General features: G+C 37.0%; 2 protein-coding genes across 4 annotated transcripts in view; one reads left to right on the top strand and one right to left on the bottom strand.

The window, feature by feature from the left end:
• Positions 1–3,027, bottom strand: part of FIG4 (FIG4 phosphoinositide 5-phosphatase) — a 52,194-nt gene extending 49,167 nt beyond the window's left edge. For all 3 annotated transcript variants that reach the window (XM_066315253.1, XM_066315254.1, XM_066315255.1), the window contains exon 1: positions 2,833–3,027. In XM_066315253.1, the coding sequence (XP_066171350.1) occupies positions 2,833–2,901 (69 nt within the window). In that variant the 5' untranslated portion in view covers positions 2,902–3,027. The remainder of the gene's footprint in view (positions 1–2,832) is intronic.
• Positions 3,028–3,581: 554 nt separating this feature from the next.
• AK9 (adenylate kinase 9) overlaps positions 3,582–23,215 on the top strand; it is a 58,628-nt gene continuing 38,994 nt past the window's right edge. The window contains exons 1-13 of the mRNA XM_066315261.1: positions 3,582–4,064; positions 4,519–4,643; positions 7,054–7,117; positions 9,493–9,545; positions 9,630–9,726; positions 11,399–11,511; positions 13,191–13,388; positions 14,149–14,274; positions 16,420–16,494; positions 17,912–18,016; positions 19,870–20,009; positions 20,094–20,274; positions 20,747–21,246. Of these exons, the coding sequence (XP_066171358.1) occupies positions 4,043–4,064; positions 4,519–4,643; positions 7,054–7,117; positions 9,493–9,545; positions 9,630–9,726; positions 11,399–11,511; positions 13,191–13,388; positions 14,149–14,274; positions 16,420–16,494; positions 17,912–18,016; positions 19,870–20,009; positions 20,094–20,274; positions 20,747–21,246 (1,799 nt within the window). The 5' untranslated portion in view covers positions 3,582–4,042. The remainder of the gene's footprint in view (positions 4,065–4,518; positions 4,644–7,053; positions 7,118–9,492; positions 9,546–9,629; positions 9,727–11,398; positions 11,512–13,190; positions 13,389–14,148; positions 14,275–16,419; positions 16,495–17,911; positions 18,017–19,869; positions 20,010–20,093; positions 20,275–20,746; positions 21,247–23,215) is intronic.

The following is a 23,215-nucleotide window of genomic DNA, read 5'->3' as shown; positions in this document are numbered from 1 at the left end:
TAAAATTATTGTATTTTTATCTAAAAAGAAACCCAAACAAAAAAACCCTCTGTAAACCATTTCCACTTTTTATGCTTCCTCATCCATTTAATCTCTTCTTGCTTTAACACAGGGATTTTACAGGAATAAGCTGCATGACCAGTGTAAAATTCACTGTTTCTCCCACATCTGACAATTTACATAATCCCTTTTTTGCACCAGAAATATTAGGATACAGTCTCATGTTAACTCCAAATCCCACATGCTGGATCTAGCAAGTCTATGGCCTTAGGGAAATCAGAATACAGGAGAAAGCTGTTAATTTTTATTTTTGGATGATGCTTATGCACTCCCAGTGACAATCACAGCTGGCAACTGTATGATTGTAGAGATCTTATGCAAAGGAGAAGGCATGAGGGATACCTCAGGGAGAAGTTTGTCAGCAGCACAATGTGACACTGAATGAACTGCAACACCAACTGAACAAACCAGAAGTCCAATTTTGGGCTCCTCAGTACAAGATAAACATTGATACACCAGAGAGATTCCAGCAGAGAGCTTTCCAGATGATCCACAAGAGCACATGATGTGCTGGGAGAGGCTGAGAGAAAAAGGTTTAGGTTTGTTCATCCTTCAGAAAGCTTCGGCAGCATCTTGCTGCTGTCTAAAACCGTATCACAGGAAAGTGTAGATAAGAGAGACAAACTCTTTCAAGTGGTCTGCAGAGGTTGTAAAATCTATATATTTGAAGGTATTCAAAACTCAGCTGCACACAACCCTGAGCAATATGCTTGTTGAAGCTTCTCTGAGCAGGGGGCTCGACTTGGTGCTCTCTGGAAGTCAATTTTAACATCCCTTAGTCTATGCATTTATTAAGTGCAACAAGTCTTTTCAAATAATCATACCAAAATGATTCCTACTGAATTTTTTCTTTTGAAAGAATTACTAGAATTTGAATATCAAACCACAAAGTGCTTTGATTTGTATTTTTTAAAGCAGTAACAAAACCATACTCAGGGAAAATATTCCATTTTCATCACTCACAAGAAGTGACTGAAGTAACAGCTTTGAGATGCCCTTGCTCAGCTGAGACACTTCAAACAGCACATGCTCATCCACAAACCATTGCCTTTCACAGCTAATGAACACCATCTTGCCTCCTGGTGTGATCAGAACTGCTGGATCTGTCCCTCACTGAATCCTGAGCAAAGCACAGCACGGACAAACCCATCCACTCAGACAGAGACTGCCAGCTACCACTGGCCAAATGTGAAAGACTGTGCTTCCTGAAATAACAGGATCAGCTGGAGAGGCCTAGAGAGCTGACAGAACTCCAAAGCACAATATTGGCCCTGCACACAGCATGTTGTCTCTCAGCAATTGAGCCTCTCAGCTCAGAGAGATGCAGGCCAGGTATCCACAAGTGCCAGTCACAAGAAGCCAAATCTCAGCTAACTAAGATGTAGCATGAGTTGTGAGCCAAGAACAGCTGAAGCGAGTAATACAGGACCTGATTCAGAAATCACATTTCCCGGGTGCCCTATTCAAGTATAACAAAAATTCAGCTGAAGACAGAACAAAAAATAGCCTTTACCAGCAACAGTGAGAAAGATTAATATGATAACCTTCAAAATTCATTTAGGCATAGGTAAGAAAGTAACACTCTGGAAAGACTTTCTGGAGTGTGACCTTTATTTTTTAAGTCTACTTGTAACAATAACTCTGCATGCTTTAATCCTTCTCTGTTTCATAGGCTGTTCAGTGGGGAATTATCACAAAAGCACAAACCTACTTCTGACAGAAGCAAAGCTGGAAGTCAGATTCCTATTTACACTGAGATCATTCTTGCATCTGTGACATTTTGGGAAGTATCCAAAGGGCTTCAGTGTATAAATTATCTTTCTGTTATCAATACAGGAAACATCTGAACTTGAAACTAAACGTAGCTGTTGCATTTAAAGCCATGGTACCTAACCCTATCCAAAACTACCTCAAGTGAAGAAAACCAACATACTATGAAAAAAGGGAGAAATCAAAACACTATGAAACACAAAGAAATTTGATTGGGAGCTAAGGAACGGTAAACACAGTGGTATTTACAGCAAGAATTGGCTTCTGACTCACACTGTGCTCATCACATGGCTAAAGCAGCAATTACCACTCTGACCTCCAATCCACTTTGCCCATGACAAAAAAGTACTGTGAATAACATATGCCTACAGTTTCTGCAACGTAAGGAATGCTGAAAATCTTCAAGAGCTTACTTCCAGAGGCCAGACTGAAAACTTCGGAAGCTGTTTCACCAGCCATTCAGACAATTAGGACTTGAAGTGTGTCATAAGCAGCAAACAGGTGGTGACCACTTCGGCCATTCTTAATTCAAATCTTAATTCAAATCCTATTTCCAGACACCTCCAGCTGTCCAGTTTTACCCCAGCTGGCACGGGGGAGCACTGTTCTCCGGGCAGTGTGACAGCAGCCACAGGACAGAACAAGCAGGGGCCCAACCTTCATTCCCTCCCTGGCAGCATCCGCACCACAGCGCCCTGCGCTGACCTGCCTGTCAGAGGCCATTCCTTCGCCTAAGTCACAAGGCAGAGACATAGTGAAAACAACTTAAAAACCTTCTTCTCAGTTCTTGGGATGTTTTGAATGTGTCACCAAAAAGAACCGGATCCCAACACACGAAAAGAAAGGTAAGGCGTAGTTTATGACAGGCTGCAACCCAGCCGAGGCAGCAGCTCTGGGCAGGGCCGAGCCAACACGCCGGGAGAGGCCTGGACATCCCCTCCCGCGCTGTGCGGCGGCCGCAGCCCCGGGACCTGCGGCGGCGGCGGGGGAGACGCTACTTACAGCCCTGGTCTCGTACAGCACCAGCTTCTGCACGGAGCTGATCAGGGGGGCGGCGGCCGCCACCGGCATGGCAGCCCCGAGGCGCGGCGGGGGCAGGCGCGGCCGGGACTGCCCGGGAACACCCCGGGAACACCCCGGGAACAGCCGGAGCCAGGGGAGGAACACGCCGGGGCTGAGCGGAAAACCACCACCGGCACCGAGGGAACCCGGAAGCGCCGGCGCGCCAACGCGCAGGCGCGCCCAGCGATGGCCGCGAGAGCGCGCCTGCGTCTCGGAGCCGCGTCACACGCGGCCTCTCGGTAACGGCAGCTCCGGACGCAGAGGCCTTGGCACCCGGGCGGGCGAGGCGACACTGCCGCCAAATCCTCCCCCGCTGCTCCCGCCGGGAACTGCTCCCCGCGGGGCGAGCACGGTCAGCACCAGGAACAGCTCCGCAGCTCCGCCCACGCCCCTCTGTGGGGCGGGGCCTCTCCCTCCCGCAGGGGGCGGGGCCAGGGGGCGGGGGCGGGGCGCGGCCGTTGCCCGGGCAGCGGGGGCGCGCAGGGCGGCGGCGGGGGCGCGCACGACGGGGTTCCCACCGGGAGGGGAGCCCCCAGTGGGACTTCGGCCTCAGTGTGTGTAGGGGTGTCCCTGGTTTAATCCTTTGCTTTGGTTGTGGTGGGTTTTGTGAATTAGGAAGTAGACCGTTGTGAAGGTTTGTGAAGGAGCGAGACTGCTGGGAACGGCAGGTAAAGCTCAGCCGGTGAGTTTTCTGTCAGGGCAACGGGCAGTTGGTTCGCATGTAGTGGCTTTTTACTTTTTTTTTTAATATTAAAATGTTTAACGCAAGTTTGTCTGAGTGTTTGGGTTTGATGTTTCAAGAAAATCTTTTCAGGTTCTCATCCTGAAGTAGATTATTTTAGTTGAAGTTTTTAATTTAATTTAAAACTGACTGAGAGTTGTGTGGGCTGTGCTAGGTTGGATGGTTGCATGTGAGTTTCGCTGGGGCTGTGAGATCGAAGTGGTCCTCTAAAGACAGTGAGGTTTTGTTTCGCCTTTTCCAAACAAACTTCAGCAAGCTCCTTTGTTTTGGCCTTCGTTTTGTTTGAAAGGTCCATGCAAATTTTCCTCCAGCTAAACTTCATTAGAAATTTGTTTAGGTTTTAATTCGTTGTGCAGCACTGGACTTGCTACTGCCTGCATTCCTGGAAGAGCTGGGATTTGTGAGAGGATGGTGGAAGAGATCATGAACTGTGAGTGAACTCTGCAGAGTCTTACTCGTATACCTGCCTCTGTGGACACAGAGTAGTTCCACTGACCATGGCAGGGCACTTCTGTGTCTGAAACACAAAACCAAAGGTCTTGGCAGGCCCATTTCAGGGACCAGAGAGAAGTCACAATTGTGTGGTAATTGGAGCAGGAAGGAAAAATCAAAACAACTGAAAAAGAGTGACAAGCAATATGAGAGTCACGAAGAAGTCATCAACAGCTGGTGATCAGGGGTTGTTCCAACAGTCCTTCTTTTTTCAGAAGTGGATTTTCTCTCATTTGATGGGTGCATTGTGTATGTTCTCTAAATGCTTTTTCTTCTTATAAAAGCTTTATTTTTTACAAATCCATTTACCTTGTAATTCAGTTCCATTTGAAGGTCATATTACACACATGTAACTACTGTACTTTATAGCAAATTCTTTTTTTTCCTTCTAGACTTAGAAATGGCTTCACAAGAGGAGAAACAAGCTCAGCCATTTACAGACATCTTTGATGAAGATGAAGCTGAAAGATCTTTTCTCTTGTCCAAGCCCACTTGCTTAATTGTCTTTGGAAAGCCAGTAAGATGTCTGATAGAAGTATTTTTTTAAGATATTCTGTTAACAATTTTACTTTTCAAAACATTAGTTTACCAGTGCTATCAAAAAGTCAAATACCTACTTTTTTACTTTGCAGCTCTTCAAATCCTGTACAGGATGGTAAAAGTTCTAGTCTCATTTAATGAGACCAATTTTTGCCTTCAGTGACCAGTCAGTTGTGGTTAAAAATGTTATTACTGTACTTAAAAGTTACACGTTGCTCAAAACATTTCTTCTCTTTTGACATTGACAACTGGATTGTTTTTATTTTTGTGGTGGTTTAACCCCAGCCAGCAAGCAAACCCCACTCAGCCTCTTACTCACTCATCCTGGTGGGGTGAGACAGAGAATCAGAAAGGTGAAAGGAATAAAATGCATGGGTTGACAAAAGCATGCCCATGAGCAAAGCGAAACAAGGAATTCATTCATCACTTCCTATGGGCAGGAAGATGTTCAGCCATCCCCAGGAAAGCAGGGCTCCATCATGCTTCATAGTGACTTGGGAACACAAATGCTGTCATTCCAGAAGTACTTCCCTTCTCTTCCTCGGCTTTATATTCTGAGCATGACACCATGTGCTCTGGAATATCCTTGTGTGTCAGAGTCAGCTGTCCCGGCTCTGTTCCCTCCCAGCTTCCCTTCCCGTCCACCTTCATTTTCCTCACCAGTGTGGCACTAAGGAAAGCAGGAAAGGCCTTGGCTCTTTGCAAGCCCTGCTCAGCAGTAACAGAAGCATCTCTGTATTATCAACACTCTTCAGCACAAATCCAAAACACAGCCCCACACTAGCTACTGTGAAGAAAGTTAACTCTACCCCAGCCAATACCAGAACAATGCTGTCAAAATATTCTAGTTTTTAATAAACTTGACAGATTAAAGACAAGTTCATGTAAGAGAACCTTCAGGTTTAGGTACCGACTTAGACATACAATGAGATATTACAGATGTTAATACAAAACTTAGACAAAATGCTATCCTGTATATTTGGAAACATTAAGAATCCACCAAAGTGTCCTGATAAAAGATCTGTACTACATTTTAACTATAATTCAAAGTCTGTCTTTTTCTCAACTAATTTGTGGCCTCCTTAACTTCGAAAAAATTGATGCTTTGTAAACCTAAACTTTTCAGATTTCTTTTTTTTTCCCCAAATGTGAGTTTGTGTTATTGCTTCAGTTTGCTGAAGGGAGTTCTTTTTTTTTTGGTACAAGTTTGCCTTATAACATGTTTTAGGAGTATATGCACGTGTAAGAGTGCACTAAGCTCAGCAGAAAACTACAGTGAACATTTAAAACTTCTAGTTTTAAATGAACATCAGAATCTGAACCTTACATGAAAAATGTAACTTTCTGTTTTATAGACCAAACTACCGTAAAATGCTCATTGAAAGGCAGCACAAAAAACCTGTCATAGTATCAACCATTGCCTTCAGTAGATGCTTGACATTAATATTACAAAGGATTGAAATTGTACAGACCTTACCTGGAAAGCAGGGAATGAAATAGTTTATTTTTATGATAATGTCTTTTATATATCTGACTGATGTGCAGAGTGCCCATCCTATTTAAGATATATCTTTTAAATCAAAACCATAATGCCATTAAAGCAAAGCCAAATACATATATTTTCATCACACCTGTAAGATATAAGGTGTGAGTAGGCTGGAGTGATTGTTGATACACTCTTTACTGGGAATATAATTTATTTGTGGGGTCTTGCTATTTTTTATCACAAAATTGATCAAGGACAGAAAACCTGTCAGAACAGGTCTTCTTATATGCCCTTCTTAAAAAAAGGCATAATTCTAAGGCTGGAAAACGGTGAGTTTTGCTAAACCCCATTCAGTTAATCACTCTTGGAGGCCTCATAACTCTCAGTTGTGTTGATTTTCCTCTGGATTCATGTAAATAATAAAGATTTTATCAGTATCTAGCCAGACTTGTGGACTAACAAGGGCAGGTTTTAAGTATTTGTTGTTTTAGTAAAAGAATTATCCCAATGTATCCTACTCAGAAAGGGTTTAGTAGGTTTACCTCATAATTTGCTTTGAGTCTGAAGATAAGAAATTTTAGTCCTAAGGAATTTCTCATAGGAATTTGTGGTCAAATCATACCTGAGTTTTAGGTAGAGTTACACAGAAACAAACTCAGTATGATGACTTTGGAAGCAATTAGCTACAAGTAGCACCATATAATAAATGCTAGGTAATATGAAGTAGACGATGGTATTAAAAAGAATATTTTGTGTTTGCCCAATGCATCACTCAGAAGCCTTAATCACAATGGTAGATTTTTTCATTGTTTTTATCATGTGAAAATATGTTCTTCATTGTGTTATACATTTGGTTTTGTTCTGTCTGTTTTCCTTTTATAAGTGTACTTTTCATTTCAAGGGTTCTGGAAAGAAAACGTTAGCTAGAAAGCTAGCACAGAGATGGAACTGCATTTTCATAGAAGGTAAACACATGCTATATTTGGAACAATGCTTTGCTTTCACAATAGCTTTTGGTTTAGAATACTCTCACTGTTCTCTGTATTTCAAAGGGCATGTTTCTGATTGCAGCAAACACTCCTGATAAGGACCAAGTAACCATTTTACCAGAAATAAAATTGCTGATCATGGTCTTTTAGTTACTGAAAGGCTTAGAAAAATCACTGTGTTTTTGGTTTTGTTTTGGTTTGTTTGTTTGTTTGTTTGTTTTTTAATCATAAATTCTATTTCCAATCCTGAAAGGAGATTCATGTGACCCTTCTTGTTCACACAGGGGCAGCTCATTCAACTCCAAAGAGTACAGACATTTTCCAGTGCAGAGCATGCAAACGTAGCAGGGTCTTTCCTTTCTGTTTGTGCAGTGTCCAAAACAAGGAGATGTAATCCAGGAAACTGAGTTATTTATCAAATGAAGTATCTTTACTTCTTTTGAAGATTTAGAATTGTAACATGGTAAAAATAACTTTTAATAAAGTGCTTTTTTGTATGTATAGCATTTTTAATTCATAGTATTGTATAACAAGATAAAAAGTTAATACTTGGTCCTCAACATAGATCAGGCCAAAATCAGAAGGGACTTCAGGAATGTACTTAAGCCAGTCCACTCTGTTTGAATATATTTAAATCAGCATTGAAGAATGTTCATCAAATTTGTTTTAAAAACATTTCTAGGCAGTCTATCACGGTAACACACTCTTCACCATTAGAAAGTTTTTCTTAGCAACTGATCTAAATCTCAGCTACTGTGTTTTTAAGCCTTATTTTTAATTCAAGGAATTACTCCTTTCTTATTTTGTTCATGTTCTTTCTTTTAATCTTTTAGCTAGTGATCGCACACTGTGTGTACACACTCATTGCTACTTATACTAGTAAATTTTTTCATTTTCTACATTAAAAAAGAAAGAAACTAAGAAATTCAACATACATAAACATGAATAATTTAATTAAGAAAGAACCTCCAGTGGTGACTGAGTCCAACATTCCTCTCAAAGTAGGGTCAACTTAGAGAGGCCTGCTCAGTTGAATTTGGAATATCTCCAAGGATGGAGACTCCACCTCCTCCCAGAGAAACACTTTGCAATGTTTGACTATCCTCTTGATGAAAAGTTGCTTCCTAATTACCCCATTTGAATTTCTCGTGTTCCTATTTTTGTCTGTTGCCTCCTGTCCTACCTGCACTTCTGTGGTGTAGTTTTAGATAGCAGGAAGAGCTGTCTGCTTTCTGGCTGACAAGGTCAGTTCTTTTGGCATCTCCTAGACTGTTCAATTCTTCTGGTTGATGCTGGTTTTGGTGCTCTCCTCTGAACTTGCTCCACAGTATCAACATCTGTCCTGTGCTAAAATAAACATCTGTCCTGTCTGTATCAACATATGTCCTGTCCTGGGTTAAAAATAAACCAAGACAGAAAATTATTGAATGGGAAAGGTGTTTGCAATCTTTTTAATGATGTAATACTTTGTATTAATTTATCCAGTGAATAAGTCAATACTCATAAGTAAAATAGGGCCAGGGTGCACACTGGTGCACAGATTGCTGATTTTCAGTTGCCTGTGTTGTTAATTAGTATGTTCCCTGTCTCAGTTTTGGCCTATGGCCAATATTGTTCTCTCAAACACATATCCATAGTATGGAAGGTAGGATGTACAACAGTCATCATTCCTAGTAGGAGCAGTTGGAAAACAGCCACTGTGTTTTGAGAAGAAAGATTATGGCTCTATAGGTATGAGTCACCTGGCTTCAGGACCTTTCACTGTCCTGGTTTATTAGTAATATAAATGTAGCCTTAAAAGTAATTATTGAAAAATTTTGTAAAATGTCTGATTGTTCATACAGAAGTGTGAAAGACATCCAGGGTCCTTTTAGTATGATGTCACTATCCACAGAGACATAGAGCAGTCTTTGAATTTGATGGATGTCACTTTTCTTAAAGCAGATGATTTTGTGTGTCTAAACAGTTATTCTAAAGCCTGGGTTTTAAATTTAAAAAATGATTGAGCTCAAATACTCATCCCTGGATTACAAGACAGTAATGCTGATTGAATTTAAATCAGGAGCTCAAATAATCCTGCAAAACTACTGTTGTGCATTTTTGTGAAGTATATACAGGGTTAAATTGTGGGGAGAAACACTTATCCAGACCTTGCCATAAGGCCCCAGATTCTGGATTGGCAAAGTATAATAATGACCCTACATATAGCTGTTCATTCAAAATAGTCTGGTTGCTTGGAGCGCACATACATCCTCCTGTATGTGTATGTACGTATGTATCTGCATGTACAAATCTGTTTAGAAAATACTTTGTTATTAATTATTTTTCTTATGTTTGATATCCTTCCTTAGCTTCAGAAGTAATTCAAACGAATATTCAACAAGGAACAGAATATGGACTTAAGGTAAAGGTCTAATCTTCTAGTAGGTTTTGTCACATTCTTAACAAACACTTACTATAAAAGAGTATGTTTTGCATTTCACCCTAGTGTCAAGAATTGCTTTGTCAAGGTCAAAGCATTCCTGAGGAACTGGTGACAGAAATGATTCTGCAAAAGATTGAATCACCAGAAGTTGCTCATTTTGGTAAGTATATTTATAGCCTAAACTTCTTAGAATGTGCTACCTATAGTTTTACATACATTTTACATCCATTGGTGCTCAAATATAATTCTAGCTTTTTCTCATGCTCTTCAGGTTGTGGAATATCAATAAACCAGAAATGTGTTTAGGGATTAATTTACCAGTATGGGAGATCAGGAAGTGTCATACCGGTCCTATGTTGTGTTGATTTTGAGAAAATAATTTTCCCTAAATTTTAAGTGTTGATATGACTCTTGTTTGACAATATTATCTGTTCAGAAGAATCTTGGGATTTAAAATAAAGATTTTTTATTCTTCAATACTCCTGTAACAACGACATAAGAACAATCCATCAGCAGAAACATTTTAAGTAATGAAAAAGAAGGAACAGATTACTGAAAATGAGAAGTATCATGGGGTTTTTTTTCTCTTACACAATTATTTATTCCCTTTGCATTTTGTGACACAGAGTAGGATGGATGAGAATAGTAATGGTAGTGGATATAATTCTTGTGTTTGAGGAAAGATTTTGTTAATTGAGGCTGTCAGGACAAGTGCTGCAGATCTTGCTGGTGTCTGAACCTCCTTCCCTGATGAGAAAACAAATGTACAGCTAAGAGGAAAGGAAGTAAAAAGGAAATGTAGTTTCTTTTTCTTGTTTTGACTTTTATTTGAAATTTCCATTATAGGAGAGAGACAGGTGTATTGCCATTGTTAGTTTCTACTGCTCTAAAAACTAGCCTGCTTTTTAAGCTTTCAGTTGCAATGAGTTTTATTCCTTCTCCAGTACAGGACTTCACTCCTAACGCATCTTGCAAAGACTACTGCCACTGTTTTTCTGCTGCCCAGAATTTCATTTAAATGTTATCACATAAAACTCTGAGCATGCACCATTTCTCTAAGGGAATATTCTCATTATTTGGTTAAAAACATCCACCTGACTTTTGTTTAGCCACCTGATGCTGGCTTCATGAATACTGATTTTATTGCTTTTCAGTTCTTCTTACTGCATGCATACAGCCATCAGTAGTTACAGTACTTTCCTAGGAACTTGAGGCCATAAGTTCATCCATGAGGCTGAGCACTGTAATACTAGAAAAACATATTATTACCACTCTGCTTGTCGTGTCTACGTCTGTTTGCCAAACAGGACTCAGCATTTGGAGATGCTTACCAAATTATCCGTGTGCATAGTGCCTCCTTTTGAGAGGCAGGAGAGTGATTCAGACTCCATTAGAAGCCAGCACATTTAAAGGTTGTGTAAAAGGCCTAGACTCCTAGTTGAAATGCTTTAAATCATAGAGTGCCTACTTTTTGCAGTTCCTTTTATAAAGTCTTTTAGTGGCAAAATTGGTCACCAAAAGCTTGTTACTTTTTAGTCACTGCAGTGTCTGAGCTAGACACATAAAGCAGGTGCTCTGATTATGGTCTTTAATATCTACGTGTTTTTAATTGAGTTAACAGATGTTGAGAGTACTCTTTAAGGCTGAAAGGAACACACTTATTTTGTGTTTCATCTGAAGCAGACATGGGTGCACAGTCTTTTTAGCAGCATTGTGTTATGTACATGGTTTAAAACTGTACCACTACACATATTGTTTAAAGAAGATGAGTATAACTAGCTCTGTAATTGACAAACCCTCTTAAAATTTGTTCAATTAAATGTATTTGGCAGGTTATGTTCTCACTGGATTTCCTTCTCTCTCGGAGGAATACATGACTGTTCCACAGCAAATAGAGAAAATAATGAATCTAAAATTAAAACCAGATGTCCTTATTAACATTAAGGTAATGTCATCTTCAGTAGCTTTCTAGTATTTTTCCTTATTAGTAGTAGACTCATATGCTTTGCATGCCAAATATAATATTTTCCTCTGTATACTTGAGTATAGAATTTATTGAAGAATGATAAATTCTTCTCTTTTATTATTGGAATAGAATTTCACTAGTTTGTTCCATTATAAGCATTGCTGAGGTAAAATAATGAACATGTCCCATAGATCTCCACCAATTAGAAGATATGGGTTTTCAAGAAAGGAAAACTTTGAATTACATGATCATTATGGGATTTTGGACATATGTACATCTGCCACTTGTGTAATGCAGGAAGAAACTTCTCACATGTGGAAGTTAGAAAGTAAATAGTTTTATTTTAAGTCACTAATTGTGAAACCACAAATTAATTGAAACAAATTAATTGAAAATTAATTAATCTTGTTTAGAAATCTCACTTTCTTCATGAGCAGTGATGTGACATACCAGATATTTTACAAAAGTGATTCTGATATAACCAGAGAAACACAAATCATTGATAGTGTGCGATTTAGAGGACTTTCTCAATGTAGCTTATAAGAAAGGACTTGCTTGCTATGTCGACAGTAGTAAACAAAACAAGGCAAGAGGGACTCTTCAGACATGGGGCCAGCTGCTTTGGCCAAACACTGCTAAGCTATCTTGTTAGTCAGAATGGGGTGGCAGTGCCCAAACTGCCCACAGGGAAAGGCCTGAGGCCTGTGCCGTTCTCCAGATTGTGCCCAGCTGTTCACTGGGGAGGATTCTGGCTGGCCCACACTGAACTGTGCCAGACTCCATCCAAAAAAATAACCCTATGTGTGGACATGAACACATTTTCAGGCCCTTCCTCTAGCAATGTTTTGTTTTTAATCAACTAGATTATTTTTGTCTTCTACTTTGAATGTGCAGAATGAGCTGCTGAGACAGCTCTGAATAGTCAGCCTCTGGTGGTGTGCTCCATTCTCATTGGGATTTTGATTCCAGTCGGCACATTTTATGTGTTTTGTCAGATGCTAAACCTCAGGGTATGGACCTACTCTATCACTTTGCAGATCTGACTCAGTGTTCGTTTTAATCCCATACTTTTAAGACTCAATTTTGCTTTACCATGCATACTGGAAGTTGGTGAATGCCTATTTCAAACTTTTTTTCTGTGATCTCAAAGGATTCTAAAACATCAAGGAGACATATTTTTGTCCTGCTATTCAGGCAGATTTGATTTTTTCAGAAAGCCAATCTTTGTTTTAATGCTACATAGTGAGAAATCCCCATTGTTGAGAATATGTGTTGCATAGATTCCTGGGCAACAGTACCAATAGAAGAGTGATACTACCTACACCAGAAAGAAAAATGAAATTTTTGACTTCACGTAGTAACATCATCTCCTCTGGGAAAACGATAGAGACTAAATGTACATTAAAAATCCTTGCCCCAAAATCAAAGAAATAACTTTGCCTTTGATTTCAGTGGATTGAAGCTGTTTTCACGGGGATGTCAGAATTGTAATTATTTTCATTAGACCAAAAACAAAAGGAGAAGGGGGATTCTAAATAACTGTGGCAATAATGAAATACTGTTATTAGTAGACTGATTTAGAGAAATTTTCTCTTACCAAGAAAAAGACGTTATAGCAGTACAATAAACACGATTTCTTTTTGATTTTTCTTTGATAGTGTCCAGATTATGAATTATGCCGAAGAATATCAGGACAAAGGCAAAACCCTGATTCAGGGGATATATATCAGAGGAGCCAGTGGGATCCTAATGTTATTGGCAAGCCTAAGAAAGAGAAAAATCAGGATGAAGAAGAGGAAGAAGAGGAAGAAGAAGAAGAAGAAGAGCAGAATGAAGAAGAGGAAGAAGGAGAAGAGGTAAATGTTGCTAATTTCTAGCCAGTGCAAGATATTACAATGTACTTTAGACAAAGCAGAAAAAATTCTGATCTTCTAAAATATCACCATACTATGTTATGAATTTCTTTTGCTCAAATTTAATCTTAATTCTATTTCTATCCTGCTTTAAGAGATGTGGGGTAACACTTAAACAGTAGGTTTAAATGACAGCAAATGTTGATCATTGTACAGCTTAGCCTGGATTCAATCTTTGACTCAAAAGTCACTGATGTGTTTCTTACCATAAGTTAAAAGTGTGAATCAGGAGGAGAAGGGTGGCTCTACACTGCCTGTTTCTTAATCTATAAAAATAAAAGAGTTCTTAATTTTTGTTCATTGTAGCAACTTTTTTACTAATATTTGCAGGACACTAATTTATTTTCTGGTTTTGGTGTTACACTACTACAAATGGATTTTGTTTTGTTTTGTTTTGTTTCATGATTTTCTTTTTTTTTTTTTTTTCATGAAGGTATTAGTTTTGAATTCAGGTCAAATTTTTATAATAGAGTCCAGAGACTTATCAATGCAAGTTCTAGGCACATTGCTTTCAATTCATAGAAACTACACTTCATCAGGATAGGATTGTAGTGGCTTCGCTGAACAAACACAAGGATCATGGTCAGCAGTCACTGGACTAATACTCTTTGCAATACTCTCCAAAGCTACTTTATTTAAATTTGAGTGAAGACAAAACTTATTTTAATACATTATTTCTGTGTCTTGAAATTTTGTTTTTCAGACTGGAAAAGGTCCACGTAAGAAATTAGAATCTTTTCATCAATTAGTGCAGAGGCCTGAAGATTTTCTTGAAAATGTAGAAAAAAGAATTGGAATACACAAGGATATAATGCATTCTCCCTTAGAAGTAAGAAAAAGCAAAGCAATATGATTATGCACAACAAAAGATTTTTAAAATATCTTGCACTGTTTTAATTTCTTTTTGTAGTTTGAGATTTGTTGTATTGAGGTGGTCATGCTACTATATATCCCCAAATTCTGAAATTTATTCTGAAATCAGTGATACAAAGTTGTCATCTGTAGGTGTTGTTTCTACTCTGCAGTCAAGATAAAGAAATCAGCTTTGACTTTTAGAAGTGAAACCATACCTGCTTCTGCATATACTTTCTAAATCTAGTAAATGAAATATGTGAAGACTCTATTGTTTCATTGCCATTACCAGAGTCCATTCCAGAATGCAATCCCATAAGTAATCTGCATCCATCATCTTCTACTCCCTTTATCGCCTGCTTCATTGCCTGCAGATCTATGTACACAGTAATTAGCCCATTAGTTTGCCTTACTACTTATTTAATTTCTGAAGCTTTGACATTTTCTTTCCCTGTTGTGTTCAGGAAAGTGAATTTACTGTATGTTTCTTCCCCTTCTCCCCCGCCTCCCGCCCAAAAAAAAAAAAAAAAAAAGTAGCCTGAGGTCCAGAGGAATAGTTTGGGTTTTTGGGGGTTTGTTTTCTTTTATTTTATTTTTTGGGTTTTTTTTGTTTTGTTTTTGTTTTGTTTTTCTTTTTTTTTAATCTCTTAGTACAAGCAACTGCAAAAGACTTGTGTTTGATTCCAACTTGAGAATTACTGTTTATGCCTTTCAATTTCCCTATGGATTAGTTAAACCTATAGATAAAATCATGTAAAAGTGGTATAATGGTCTTTGCTAGGGTAACAAACTTGTTACTGCTGTGAAGATGAAAACAAAAAATGTAGTATCTTTAATCATTACATGATCTCACATGGATTTCTTACAAGAGAGCTAATGGAAGGTTGTTTAGATTAAATTTCTTTAGGATGTATACTAAACTTCAACAGTTTCAACACGTTCCACTAGGTAGTAGGGTTCACTTAGGGTTCACTAGCAATGAATGTGTTGGTGAAGATGCTTAGTGGTCCACTAATACAATAAAAGAACACAGGGTTTTCTCAATTGGCCCAGGCAGAGTTTGAGATTATGAAATTGAAGTTGAAACAAAAAGCTTGTAAGATGTGCAGTTTGCACTGATAGGGGGATAGGTAGAATGAACTTTGGAGAACACACTTTGATTTCATGATAAATTGCTGGGATTAAAATGACCTGAAATAAATGTGAAATACTGCAGTGAGGAAGGAAACCTAATGAACAACTATAACGTGAAATAATTGGCTAGACCTCAGTACTTCAGACTGTCTGCAATCTATCTGAGCATTTAGTTAGTCAAAACTGAGTGAATAAATGAGATACTATTGTCTAAACTCAAATACTATGGATTTACTAATAAGACTTGTAAGACCGTGGTATATAAGAGAAACACAATTATTCTCTCTTTAGAAGAGTATTAGAAAGTATAGAAGACAGACTAGATGAAATGAGCCAAGAAATGAGCTCTGACCATAAATGTGGTGAAGAAGTGGAACAGATTGCCTGCAAAGTTGTAAAGTCACCTTCAATAGGCCTTTTCAGGCTTGAGGTTAGACCAGCATTTGTCAGGAATAGAGTGAGTGTTCTCATTTCTCAGGGAGAAGCATTAACAACCGACATGGGATGTGTTTTTCAGTCTAAGACATTATTTGCTAGTGTAAAAATTTAAAATAAGAAAAATAAAATATATGGACCAAATTTTAGAGGAATCAAATTAAAACATTGATTGGCATTTCCAAGAAATGAATTAATTGGATTAATTGAGGTTGCCTTTATTTTCCAGTAAAAAATTAAGGTAGTTAGACAATTAAAAGTTCAATTCATACACAAAATGTTACTGTATCTTGATCTTTTTTAGCTCTCTTGCGTTTGAGCTAAGACATCTAAGCTATCTTCTGAATCCATTGTTACTCCAGTTTTGGAATTATCTCTGTGTTTATCTGTCATCAAAGTTAATCTCCGTAAGACTTTATAAGCCATTAATATAATGAATCTTGATTTTGCTGAAGTCCCTAGGAGTCCTACCTTTGATATGTATAGGAAGAGAATGAGCTGCAGTGTTATCATCTGGTTAACTATACTCATTGACAGATTTGTCCTTAAACAGGAATTATTGGCTGACCAGGATTGTAGATATCTTATTGAAGTGGATGGAAGTCAGCAAGCAGATCAAGTCTTTGAGGTAAGTAAACTATGCATCAGCTAAGTTAACCTCCACTAGAAAACAATTTCTCAATTCTGTGGATTGTTTTCCTGTTGGCAAATTTTTAAGTTAGGTTTGAAACAAATTCACTTACTATTAGAAAACATGACTTTTGAAATACTTGCTTTCCTTCCCCTATTAGTTGTAAGATTCACTGCTCTGTCCCCAGGCTTACATGTATGTTACACGAGAATATCTTTAGGCAGGCTATAAACTTTTGTATTATGTCCATCTGGTTTCAATGCTTTTTCTGATCTGTGTTAATGTAAAATATAATGAGAAAATAAAACATTTTCAGTAAGATATATTTACAAAACTCGTTTATTTGATGCTTGTGTCTAAAATATATTTTGTGTATTGGAATGTAATTTTAATTAATTTTGATACTGTTTTGCAGTGAGACCCTTGATTCTTTTAAGAATCTGCTGAGTGCTTGTGTCTAAATTTTTAGCTTGTAACAGAGCAACTTGCTCTCCCTGTTAAAAAACCTACAACGGTAAATTTTCAAGATAAATAGTGTTATCCTCTGCCTTACAACTGAAAGTTGCTTCAAATAATAAACTAGGGTATGAGGTTTAAAATTAAGTAGGAGATTGTCTCTGACAAGATAGGAAGTGAACTTCTTCTGCATTTTCTCCTCTGTTTGAAATAAATTGTATTATTATAATTCTGTAAGTTAATTATTTCAGTTTGTGCTTAACTCTACCAAGAATAGTCCTATGGGGAAAAAAAGGCAGATTTTGCAGCATTAGAATGTACAATTTCCTCATTTATGATCTGTTTGTGAACGTTACAATACAAAATTTATAGTAAGTGCAATCAAGTTATGATTCCAACCATTTTACCTACTAGTAAGGCAAAGGCCTATAATAAAACTAACCCAAACATGACAGAATTTTCTTTTTCATTTCAAGAATACTTGCATTCAATCAATACTACATTCAGGAAATACTTCAAATAAACTTAATATAATCTGATTCTCATTGGTAGACATTTGGTTTAAATATCTTTCAAAATAAACTACCCAAAGTTGTATTGCTTCTGAATGTGCATAATCTGATTTTCCAAAGAGATTTGCCTCTTTTTCCAATTGGAGCTCATCTGAGTACTTGCACTGCCTTGGGAGAGCCTCCACAATCTTCTCCTTTAGTAGGCTTGGGATTCGCAGCATAATGAGAAGATACAAGGGCTATGATTTGGTCTTTTGCACTGCCTGTATCTACCAAATAGCTTCTTAAAACTCAATAACTAGCATGAGTCTGTTAGAAACTGGGCCTTGGCGTTTATGTAGCCATTATATAAATAATAAGTTACAGTTTTAAAGATATTTTAAGGGCCCTTCAGAAGACAAAAGCAGTTTCGATTGGTACTAAATCAAGACTTATTTTCACTTCAGACAGTGGCAGGCCGACTTCAGTCTATGGACATTCAAAATGCAGCTCCTGTAATCAGACTTCAGAGTGAAGATGAAGAAGAAGAAACGCTGGAGGGAAAGCAAAATGTAAGCGTGCTTTTCCAAAGTGTGATTGACTGTGGTAACTAGAATTATTTTTCTGTTCTGCTGTAAGCTTATATTATAGCATCTTTGTTTCACAACAACCAGTTTGTTTTATCATGCAGTAAGGGCATCTTGTAAGCATTGACCTCTCAGAAAAGAGAATTTAAGGTAATTCTGGAACTGAAATTCACTTTAAAAGTATGAAAATAAAATAATCTATCATTTTCAAAAAAGGGATAAGGATTATAATAAAACTTTGAACAAAGTGTTTGTTTTAGCAATAGAGGAAAAATCAATTCCTTCCAAGGAAATAAACTTTAACCAAAGGACAACAATCTCAGCAACTGACTCTTAGCTCAGTCTACTCTTTTCCTGGATAGGAAACAACATGCTAATCCAAATATAGCAATATTCTGCCTGAGATCACATTTATTCTATTTTCCTGTAATTAATTAGACATATGACAAGTTAGTGCTGAATTTTGCTGAATCATGGCAATTATAATTTGTGTCCCTTCCAAATAAAACTGAAACCCAGAAGTCTTGCATAAATGTCATCACCTATATTTAGTTGCGATCATCTTTCCTATTTCTTAAACAAAACTTCAAATATATGAATGGAAGTGTCATGGGGAGACTCCACATTTTCAGAGAAATACCCCTCTCTTAACTTTTCTGTTTTCTCACTTCTTAACAAATTCACAAGTGAAAGACTTCCTGTGTCAAAGGTCATCTGTATTTATTAGTTAGTTAGTTTGTGTGTTAGTTTGTGTTTAAGCTTTTCATAACGACAGTATTCAGGGCAAAGGGTTCTGCATCTTAACTGAACATTTTGTACAGAATTGCTTCCTTTTGTGTTGAACCTGCAGCCTTTTATCTCAGTGTCCTCCAGTATGCAGAAGTCAGTGAATAGTTTGATTTTTTATATCTACCCTCTAATAACTGATGATTTCAGACTTCTGTCCTGCTCTTTCGTAACTATACTGAGTTCCAGTCTGTACAATTTTATTCCTTCTTACACAACAATCTTTTTGTGGGATTGATCAGTTGCATTACCTTTTCCTGAAACTTAGCCGATTTTGCTGTGTCCTTTCTGAGATTAGGGTAGTAGGAGGCCCATTGCAGCAAAGGGGAATATTTAAACAATTTAAACATAAACCTTTATCATATATTCTCTCTGTGCTCAACATTCGTAACATTCAAGTTGGTTTTCTGACTGCTCTTGGGCATTGAAAAAATGTTTTCACAGAGAGATCTATTTCTGAGTACTAAAAGTCAGTGAAAATTCATAACTTTCTATGTAAAACTGCTATTTTAATGCCTGCCTTAGTTGGTTCTGAAAGTTCTTCTGCAGTTCTTCACAGCCAGCATTTGTCTGTACTATTCTGAATTCAGAGTCACCATGGCTTCAGAATTCAATCACTATTCACATTCTGTAAAAAGGCTATTAAACTTATTCCTATCATATGATATTTCTGCATGCCTAAAATAGATACTGTAATATTGCTATTCTCTGATACAGATCATGGCCCTTTGTTCATACCCTTTAGAAGAAATTTTAGCCATTTTCTGTTGTCTTTAATAAATGGTTCTTTATAATTTTAAACTTCTAAAAATAGTAAGTAAAGCCTACATGAACTATTTTAAGTACTATTTCTTTTAAATAGACCTGAAAAATGACATAATTTCTCTTTAAAATTGTCTTACAATTCTGAAATAATTTTTTTAATGTTCTAAAAATCATGAAGTGGTTTTATTTTTAAGTTTGTTTATTTTCCATCAAAAGTTTAAAAAAGTGTAATAAAAAGGCATATGTAGCTGCAATTACACATGCAATTTGGCTATTTTAATAAACAGGATGAACTTTTCCGGGCTCTGTCATCTTACAAGCTGATAGCACCCAGATACCGATGGCGTAGGAGCAGGTGGGGACAGGTGTGTCCCGTGGCTCTAAAGGAAGGGGATATTGTAATGGGAAACCCAGAGTTTGCTGTCAGGTTAGTGGAATTTGACACTCTTAATTTTCATATCTATTTTATGAGATAGATGTCTATATCTGTTTGCTTCTCTCCTGTTTTAAGTTTTCTAGGCAAAATGTACGTACTGTCATCTGAAGAGGCATTGAAAAAATTTATGTTGAATCCACGGCCTTACCTCTTACCTCCAATGCCAGTTTCTCCCTGTAAAGTGCTCGTATTTGGTCCTCCATTCTCTGGAAGAACAACTATTTGTGATGTAATTGCACACAATTATAAAGGAAAGGTAAGTTCATAAATATCTTAGGTAGCAGAATATCAGCTGGGGCTTGGGAATCAGTTAAGCACATTCTTGCCACGTTATTAACATTCACATTGTGTTTATAGGCATTTCAGAGGAAACAGAGAATTTTAGTGAAATTCATTTTTATAAAAGTAACTATGGATCAGAAGTACTTTTATATATCCTCTTACATTGTAATTGTCTTAGCATTAGAATATTATGAATTAGATCTTAGACATTAGATAATTAAATATATAATTGAATAATTAAAACAGATAATTAAATATAAATGCAAATTAAAAATACTTCTTTTTTTTTTTTTTCCCCAAAAACTCAAAACTCTGCAGTTGAATTATATGTAATTTTTTCTGAAATCTGCAGAGCTTTTCAAAAAATAGTTTCATTTTATAGAATTTGGATCAGATGCTATATTTGTCTTCTGTGATACTTGTATTTTTTCAAATAATTTCACTAGGTTATTGATATGGACAAACTAATTCAGCAATATAAAGAAGAAAGAGAAAAAATCATTGAGGAAGTGCAGAAGGATGCAGTAGAAAAGGCTATAGCAGCAGTGAAAAATAGATTGGAATCAGAAGAACAACTAGAAGAATCAAAAAAATTGGAATCAGAAGAACCATCAGAAGAACAACTAGAAGAATCCAGAAGATTAGAATCAGAAGAACAATTAGAAGAACAACCAGAAGAATCAAAAAGATTGGAATCAGAAGAACCATCAGGAGAACAACTAGAAGAATCCAAAAAACTGGAACCAGAAGAACAATCAGAAGAATCCAAAAGATTGGAATCAGAAGAACCATCAGAAGAACAACTGGAAGAATCCAAAAAACTGGAACCAGAAGAACAACCAGAAGAATCCAAAAGATTGGAATCAAAAGAACCATCAGAAGAACAATCAGAAGAACAACTGGAAGAATCCAAAAAATTGGAACCAGAAGAGCAACCAGAAGAACAACCAGAAGAATCCAAAAGAATGGAATCAGAAGAACCATCAGAAGAACAATCAGAAGAACAACTGGAAGAATCCAAAAAACTGGAACCAGAACAACAACCAGAAGAATCCAAAAGATTGGAATCAGAAGAACAACCAGAAGAACCCAAAAGATTGGAATCAGAAGAGCAATCAGAAGAATCAGGTGAATAAGCTGTTCTGTGGTCTTTGAAGCTGTCTTATTTGCTTTACGTTATGTAACTGAAGCAGTTGCTGTCACTTTGGCATAGAAAAAGTTACAGAAGTTGTTATGATTGCTGTGTATTAAATATGAACTAAAAGAACATAGCAGTGAAGGGAATAGCTTAGTAAAATTCAATAATTTTTTACACATATCTATATATATAAAATCCTTTGAATTTGAGGGCCATGTAAAAAAGACTTTTCTGAACTCTGAGCTGAAAGAAGAAATTGGTTCTGACACTGGTGAAAAACAGACTGACATTGGTGGAAAACATTCCATTTTAATGACTTTCTGACAAGTTCAATCTCTGCAAAAAATGAAATACTCATCAAGAAAGCAAATTGTCAGCTGGACTGATGTGAATCCCCAGTCTACAGATTTTTCACTTTGGAGCAGCCTTCCAAGTATCCTGCCACAGATGGCATATCCATAAGTCCCTCCAGCTCTGTTCACATTTAGACTTCTTAAGCTGCCTAGTTTTCTGCACCTTGACAAATTCAATAAGTATATTGAAAAGGTGAAAATAATATGTTATTTTAGTATCTTTTAAACAAAGTTTGTATTTTTTCCCAAGGAAGTTCAATTGAGGCTTTTCAAAATAATTTCTTTTGAAATTAAAATACTCCACTGAATTAGAATTTCCTTTTTATAGTCAGCTCTAGTTATGGTTCCAGTGGATAATTGGGCCATTTTGCCTTATTCACCTAAGCAAGGAATTGTGTTTAACTTTCTCATGGGTGGATACATCTAACAAGAGGTCAGTGTATTCCTGTAGTGCTGCAAAACTGGTGCTGACAGTGCTAACAAATCATTGGCATTGCAGTAAGAATAATAATGAGCTATGACACCAAAATTGAAAGAGTTACATTCCAGATTCCTGGCTATTTAAATACTTTTGAGGCCAGGGATGTGAAATCCTACTAGAATTAATGAGAAATTAATCCTAATTGAAAACTTTGGAGAGCTCAAGCAGTTTCGTTGCAAAACTGAAGTACAAACAGAAGATGTCTTTTCCCTTACATCTCTTTTCATAGCATAAGATTGTTTCAGAGTTTTTCAATAGATAAGGAGATGCTTGGGTTTGGGCTGCGCTGAGATTTTTTTGCAGAATGGGAATTATTAAGATGCTGCCTCATTTCTTGGCATCTTGTAACTTGGCAAAAATAACCTAATAAATGTGTAAATTTGTGCATGTAAAAAGTATCAATACAATAATGGAAAAATCCTTACATAAATACAGAAAGTAAATATGGCATTTTTTCCAAATTATAGTATTTACTGTAGTTGGTTAAAACAGTTCTTCAGCTAATTTTGTCAGATCGTTAACTTTGAATGTTCCTTAAAAAACTTTTAAATAATTACCGTTGTTGTGCCAGCAATTAATAAGGAAATGTGGATCTAATATGAATGTTTTGCATATCAGAGGGAATGCAGGCTACTTTATTGTTTAAAATACACTGCCTTAATCTAAAATTTGTATTGATTGAAAAATTAGTCTGGTCAATCTTTTGACTTAGGAATCAAAGGAAAATCAAATCAAAGGAAATTCTAGCATGCTGTAAGTGCTGGATTGTTCTAGTACAGAAATGTCATTCTGTTCATATTGAAACAATATTTAACTTAGAGTTAGAAAATACTGTAGAGTTAAAAAAGCTGAGTTTTTTCATCCTGAGAGAGCAAACCAAGATGTTAGTTTATGAGACACACACTACATCTGCATTCAGAACTGGTGTTTGTTTCTCTCTCAG

The sequence above is a fragment of the Sylvia atricapilla genome, chromosome 3, assembly GCF_009819655.1.
Source record: "Sylvia atricapilla isolate bSylAtr1 chromosome 3, bSylAtr1.pri, whole genome shotgun sequence".
Taxonomy (NCBI): Eukaryota; Metazoa; Chordata; class Aves; order Passeriformes; family Sylviidae; genus Sylvia; species Sylvia atricapilla.
Note: the sequence above shows the minus strand (reverse complement) of the source record. Positions and strands in the feature narration are given on the sequence as shown.